Source organism: Arachis hypogaea, chromosome 11 (genome assembly GCF_003086295.3).
Source record: "Arachis hypogaea cultivar Tifrunner chromosome 11, arahy.Tifrunner.gnm2.J5K5, whole genome shotgun sequence".
Classification (NCBI taxonomy): Eukaryota; Viridiplantae; Streptophyta; class Magnoliopsida; order Fabales; family Fabaceae; genus Arachis; species Arachis hypogaea.
In genome coordinates, this window is record NC_092046.1 from 2,583,992 (window position 1) to 2,590,950 (window position 6,959).

At 38.3% G+C, this 6,959-nt stretch overlaps 1 protein-coding gene across 1 annotated transcript; it reads right to left on the bottom strand.

Moving 5' to 3' along the window:
* Positions 1-358: 358 nt before the first annotated feature.
* Positions 359-2,173, bottom strand: LOC140176447 (uncharacterized). Its single transcript, XM_072207820.1, has 4 exons — positions 1,903-2,173; positions 1,505-1,817; positions 998-1,247; positions 359-757 (listed from the first exon to the last, which is right to left on the bottom strand). The coding sequence occupies exons 1-4, from the start codon at positions 2,171-2,173 to the stop codon at positions 359-361; spliced, it is 1,233 nt and encodes a 410-aa protein (XP_072063921.1).
* Positions 2,174-6,959: the final 4,786 nt, after the last annotated feature.

Consider the following 6,959-nt stretch of genomic DNA (forward strand, 5'->3'; position numbering starts at 1 on the left):
GCATCCATCTTCAGTCACTTGTGCACAAATGTGTCTGCTCTGTCTCCCCTCTTAGCAATAGCAGCCATGGCATGCACACATGAAATTCCTATAAGTGATTATAAACAACAATTAGATATATAGTTTGTAAGAATAATAACTAAATGCATAAGTTGGAGTGTTATACCTGTAAGTTGCCACATGTTACATGTACATGTGCTATTACCTAAGCGCACCCCCAGCTTCTTCATGTGCATTTGCACCTCAAATACCTGTCTAGCATCGTCGCCAGTCCATTGAGCAGTCCAGTGCTTGGTGTCCTTCATAATGGCTTTCATCCTTTTTTGTTGTACAGGAGCAACTACACCAGTGTACATGCTTAGGGCCTTTTTGTGTTGTGCCATCCTCGCATAATGTAACATCTGAGCTCCTCTAGCATTGTGAGGATAGGTTTTCCTCTATAGTGTACTATCTTGGCATTCCACACCTCTGTCATGTTATTGGTGATATTGTCCAGCTTAGGGTAGTGGCTGAATTTTGACTTAGTCAAGCATCCTGGATCCAATTTTGCAAGGTAAGCCCATGCGTCCTCATTCATTCTCTTCAGCCTTTGCATGTTATCATTAAACTTTGCAACGGTTGAACTTTTGGCACAAGCCCAGACCACATTCTTAAGCTGTGTATCCTTGTATTTGTTTGTGAAATTCTTCCAAATGTGCCTAACGCAGTTTCTGTGATGGGCGTTAGGCATAACCTCCTTTAGTGCTGGCAAAAGACCCTGCATTACAGTTCAAATAGACCAGAAAATAATAAGCATTAAAATGCTTGTTATGATAATAAAAAACATAGTTAACAGCCATTAAATCATCAAGAATACAATGCATTTAGTTAGTTAACATAACAAACACTAAGACATATTCAGGGATACCTTCTGTTGATCGCTGATGAAGTTTCAACCATCGGCAGTGCATTGCCCAAGATCATCTTGTAACAACTCCAGAAACCATTTCCAACTTGCCTTTGTCTCACTGTCAACTACTGCATACACAATCACATAAAAATGATTGTTCGCGTCTTGTCCTACAGCTGACAATAATTGTCCCCCATAAAAACCCTTCAGGAAGCATCCATTTAAACCTATCAAGGGGCGACATCCAGCCTTGAACCCCCTTTTACAGGCGTCTAAGCAAATATACAATTTATCAAATAATGGAGGAGATTGAGGTATAGGATCCACTGCCAATAGTGCAGATGAACCTTCATTGCTCCTGTGTAAACATATATCTTAGTATGATATCACAGCAATATTAAACCAGAATTCACTAAGATCACTAACAATATTCTAATGTATTATGATATCACAGCAAGTTATTTTTCTCAAACAAGAATTAACATAAAATGTAAAAAATATTATTCTTCATATGTCCATGTTATCAAATTATTGAAATCTCAGGAAATGTTACACTTTGAAATAACCTCATACCTATGTATCTCATTCAGATAGTCACGCAGCTTGCCATATTACGCCTTCTCGTTACCAACATACTTTTCCCTGGCCATCCGAAGTCCTCTGTACAGCATTTTATCACTGAGTATCACATTGTAATCAACCTTCATGTGATCCCATGCCTCTGCATGTGTTAACCGTGGCTGACTCAACAATCTCTTTTCTAGCTTCTTTGCTACCCAATGTTGATCTGCCATATTGCTGCCAAACTCTCTTCCATAGTTGTGAGTGGGGTTGTAGGTCTTTATTTGGTATCCACCTGACCGTGAGTTCTTTGCACAGTATATAAGCCAGGGACAGTCATGCTTCTCTGTTTCACCATTTTTCTCACCTTCATTTCCACATTTTTTCATTGTCTGCTGCATTAGCTTGTGCTTCTACCTCATTGGTTGTAGCTCCCTCATTGTTTTTCTCACCTTCAGGAAGAGCCTCATTCGTTGCCACCACCCCTTTAGCTTTGTCGCTTTCATTAGCTTCTTTAGCAGCCTCTAACTTTGCCTTTTCCTTAGCTGCTTTTCTTGCCTTTGCCTTGGCTTTTTGCACTTCTTTTCCAGGCATGAAGCCTCCATGTATACAAGCAGCTCTAACCCTTCTCTTATCATTCTTCATGTAAATTATCCTCCTACCCTCTGATATGGTAAAGTCCTTCAGAGCCTGCTTAAATTGTTCAAGTGACTCAAACTCCATGTTCAGCTAAAATTGGACCTCCCCAAATTCTGCACTCGGATTAAATTGAGGCCAATAAAACCCATTTCTTCCATCATCACTTGAGTCTTCCGGGATCAAAAATTGTTCAGACTCATACTCAAATTCAATATCTGACTCAAGTAACAACTCCACACCAAGTTCTTCATCAAGTGTAGCAGGTTTTTTAGACTTTGATGCAGTCTCATTGGCACTAGCAGGTGTAGCATTGTTTTTGTTGCTACTAGAAGGCCCATTAACTACTTTGTCTTTTTCAGCAGGCCTATAATCACTCTTACTGGGCCTGCCAGGCCCACCATGACTCTTTCTCTGAAGATGCTCCAGCTACCTCTTCTCTTCCAATGGCTGCCCTTTTTGGCTTGCCGTTGCCCTTGCCAACTGGCCCATTAACAGGCTTACTAACTTTGGATTTTTTCTTCCCATTATTCTTTCCTTTCTTACTAGCTCCAACTGACTCTTCCTCTGAACTTGAATCCGAAAAACCATATCCTGAAGGTGGGGGCATGTATAATGCATCTTCTGTTGACTCATACCCATCATCACTATCTGAACTCTCAACATCTGCATCATTGTCAACACCATCATCCTCAGCACTAGCCTCTTGCACATCCACCTCCTCAACACTAACACCATCATCATCAATGAACTCTGTATCTTCCATGATTGGATGGTCAAAGTAGATGTAAAATTCATTAGTGTCCTCATTTAGCATTTTATTCTTTTGAAGATCTCTGATCTCTTTGTCTCTATGAACTGGGTGAAGACCAGACTCCAAGTCAGTAGCAGTCGGATCATACCAAAACATTGCCTTTTAGTCATGGTAACCTAAGTCCAAAAAAAGTTTCTTCAGGTCAAAGAAACATATCAGATCAATGTCCATTGGGAAAAACTTCTTGACTTCTCCATTGATGTACACAAGTACTCCCTTGTTGTCTCTCACAAAGCTTTCACCATGGTGAAATACAGGTATCACGTCTTCACTCATCTAAACTAACAAAATAAAAATCTATCACAACTTAAACAAGCAATGAAGACATTACAAGAACATTAAAACATAATTTAATTTTTTAACACCCACATCGGTAATGTTAGTATGAAACGTCACAAACTAAATCACTTTACAACTCTGACTTAACCAACACTAGCAAAATAATATCTTTAATCTACCCTACACATGACATGCATGTTCATCATACATGAATCTTCGCCTCTGAATTAATTCAGAAAAGAAATTAGAAGACTTACCTCCAACAATGGCGATATGCACGACACACCACCGCCACCACCCAGTCACCGTTAGCTTCGTCAAACCACTATTACAGACTACAGTCAATATTAACGGACTTGAGGAAGATGAAAGGTTGCCTTGTAAAATTTGGGTAAGGGTTTGGGGTTTCAGGTCATTTAACAGAGCCAAGGGAGAAGGACATGCATTTTTATCCTGGGTCCCTATTCACAACGCTGCCGTTTTAACACATTCATTTCATAAAGCTTGGGGACTAATCTGTCCCACTCAAAACAACGTCGTTTTAAAAATGTCTTAAACGACGTCGTTTTGGCCACGTGTGCAGGGACCAACGTGTCCTGGAAGCCTTTAACATGACACGTCACACTCATCACCTCCACGTAGGAAAGAGAGTGTTCAGTTAACCGACTAAACCTGGAGCAGGGACATATATGGCACATATTTAATAATTTCGGGGACTGGAGACTTAGTTAATTTTTCTGGGGGACAAATCTGTCGTACGGGCAAATCCTTGGGAACCTATTTGGGGTATTACCCTTTTATAAATACTAAATATTAACTATTAAAGTCATTATATTTTTGTATATATTTATATTTATTTTGTATCTTTATATTTGCGATGATATGAAATATGATAGGGGTGTCTTTGGATAATTTTAAAATCAGCTTAAAATGTGAAAATAAATTGATAAATCAAAGGATAAAAACTAAATGGAACTATTTGCCTATAAATAATGATATAAGTATATAACAACCCTATATTGTGAAAAAAAAAACTCAACGAAAAGATACATATAAAATGGTGAAAGATACATTTTGTACTAACAGTGGTGCACAAAGATATTTTAAGACTGAATTAAGAGAATACAACGACTCTTAATATGTGACATCTATTCCTTATATTTTGGTACCAATTTTTTTTTTGTTATTTCTTATATAGCAAACTGACCCCAAATATTAGCAGAAGAACAATTTTATGAAGAAGAGTTTTGTTACTTGAATGTATTAGCTATAACAAATTAGCATACTTAGTTTAGTTAACATTTGTAATTGATAGTTAGTTACTAGTTAGTATATTCAACTAGTCTAAGATATTTATCATGTAAATTGGTATATAAAGTAGGATTTGTTAATTGATTCTATTAGCTTGTCATTTTATCCATATCACTTTCTCTCTCTATTAAAACAGATTTCAGAGTCCTCTCTCTCTACTTTCCTTTTCATTTTTTTCTATTATTCAAACTCTGCAACTCTTTTCCAGCTTTCGTCTTTCATATGGTATCATCGCTGGAAATAATCCCGGCCATCTTTGATGTTCTAAGCTTCTTCATCTACCTCCGGATCCAACATCTTTCCCAGACTCACACAGTAGAGATTAATGAGAGCTGTTCATCGAATCTCTAGGGTTTCGGTAACAATGTTCCGACCAGCGAGTTAGGGAGTCGTGTCTTGGAATTGCTTTCTTCTTCTTTCTTTTCCCTTCTCTTGAACTCATTCGACAGAATTTGTTCATTAATCACGGTCTGTTTTGTACCGAATCACCTCCAATCTTCATCTCTTGGATTTTTCTCACATTCTTTTCTTTTCTCTTCAATGGATTCTACTCACAGTGACGTTAGCTCCACTACAGCTTCCAATGTCGATATCAACACCCTCTCGTAGCTTCTTCTTCAACTCACTCAACTCCAGAACCGCACGAGTTCAGGAACAGTGCATCCTCCTATCGATCAGAACAGTCTATACTTCTTGCACCCAGCTGAAAGTCCTGGTAATCCCTTAATTTCTCTTTGCCTTAATTCTCAAAATTACACCAATTGGTCCCACTCGATTTCATTGGTGCTCGAGTCCAAGAACAAAATTTCCTTCATTGATGGCTCTCTCCCTCGACCGGAGGTTACCGATCCAATGTATGTGGCTTGGGGCCGTTGCAACACCTATGTCCTCTCTTGGCTACACTTATCTCTCTCACACGATATTCTTCAGAGTGTCATCTGAAGAAATGTGGCTTTAGATCTGTGAAATGATTTAAAGAAATTCTATTATCAGGGAGATCTGTACCATGTCTCTGAATTATATGAGGAGCTGTATAGTGCAAAACAAGGTGATCTTTCAATCACTTCCTATTTTACCAAGATGCAAGGAATTTGGGAAGAAATTGATAACTTCAGGCCGATTCCCATGTGTATTACCTGTACTAACAAATGTATCTATGGTTTGGAAGAAATGCAACAGTACCGCAATGACGACTACATTGCAAGATATTTGCGCAGCTTCAATGATCAATTTGCAACTGCCAAAACACAAATTATGCTCTTAAAATCCCTCCTTGACATGGATACCGTGTTTGCAATGCTAACCCAACAAGAATGCCAGCTCAGTCCTTCAATTGACACTTCAGATTGACAAATTCTATACGCTGCTAATTTTGGTCACAATTCCACCAGAGGCAGAGGCAGAGGTAGAGGAGGTGTGAATGGTAAAGGAAGAAGTCCAGGCAGGTCTCATAGCACAAAACATTGCTCCTTTTGTGGCAGAACGGGACACATTTTTGATACATGCTACAAGAAGCATGGCCTTCCCCCGCATTTGTAGAAACGTGGAAGCACTAATAACACTTTCACTGATGAGAATGATGAAATCAGTACATTACCTTCAACTGCTGTTAAAAATGGTGAGAATCCAAGTTATAGCTTGACCAATGATCAACGGATTGCTTTAATGTCCATCCTACAGCAGTCAACCCAATCTAATCAAACCATCAACCAAATCACTACATCAACTGAGCCAAAAGACTTACAGATCACCAAAAGTACCCTTTTAGCTGCATCATTATCTGTCAATAAAAAATTTCTTAGATCAGATACTTGGGTTGTGGACACAGGTGCTACTGATCACGTTTGTTTTTCTCTAAATATTTTTCAATCTTTCAAAAATATTGAACCTGTTACTGCGCACATGCCTGATGACTCCATTGCTACTACTACCATTGCTGGTACAGGGATTTTTAATACAAATTTTTACTTAGAGAATGTTCTCTACATCCCTATTTTTAAATTCAATTTGGGGTCAGTTTCACGAGTTACAAAGGCATTGAATTGTCTATTTTTGTTTTCACATACATGGTGCCAGATTTGGGATCACCATCTATTAAAGATGATTGGCACAGCTAAAAGCAGCACTGGTTTATATGTACTGGATCACTCAAATGATCACACTGTAGCTCACTGCATTGCACAACATTCATCACAAACACTACATAACACATGTGAGAACACAGTCTCGTTTATACAACCGTCACAACTGTGGCACAGCAGACTAGGACACTTGAATAATTCAGCTTTGCAAACACTACAAAAATATTTTTCTTTTATTAAATATAACAATAATGCTTTAGCTTGTGAACTTTGTCATTTTGCAAAACAGAAGAAAATTCATTTTTCTATCAGTAGTTTAGTAGCTGACTCGTCTTTCGATTTAATACATGTTGATATTTGGGGTCCTCTATCAATTGTATCTACCTCT

What these genes read in the sequence shown, in the direction of transcription:
- LOC140176447 (XM_072207820.1), bottom strand. Translation starts at nt 2,173, where the DNA reads ATGGAGTTTGAGTCACTTGAACAATTTAAGCAGGCTCTGAAGGACTTT. An exon ending in GAATGAGGCTCTTCCTGAAG is followed by an intron (nt 1,818 to 1,902) that starts GTGAGAAAAACA and finishes GTGGAAATGAAG; the next exon opens with GTGAGAAAAATGGTGAAACA. An exon ending in TATGTTGGTAACGAGAAGGC is followed by an intron (nt 1,248 to 1,504) that starts GTAATATGGCAA and finishes ATGTTTACACAG; the next exon opens with GAGCAATGAAGGTTCATCTG.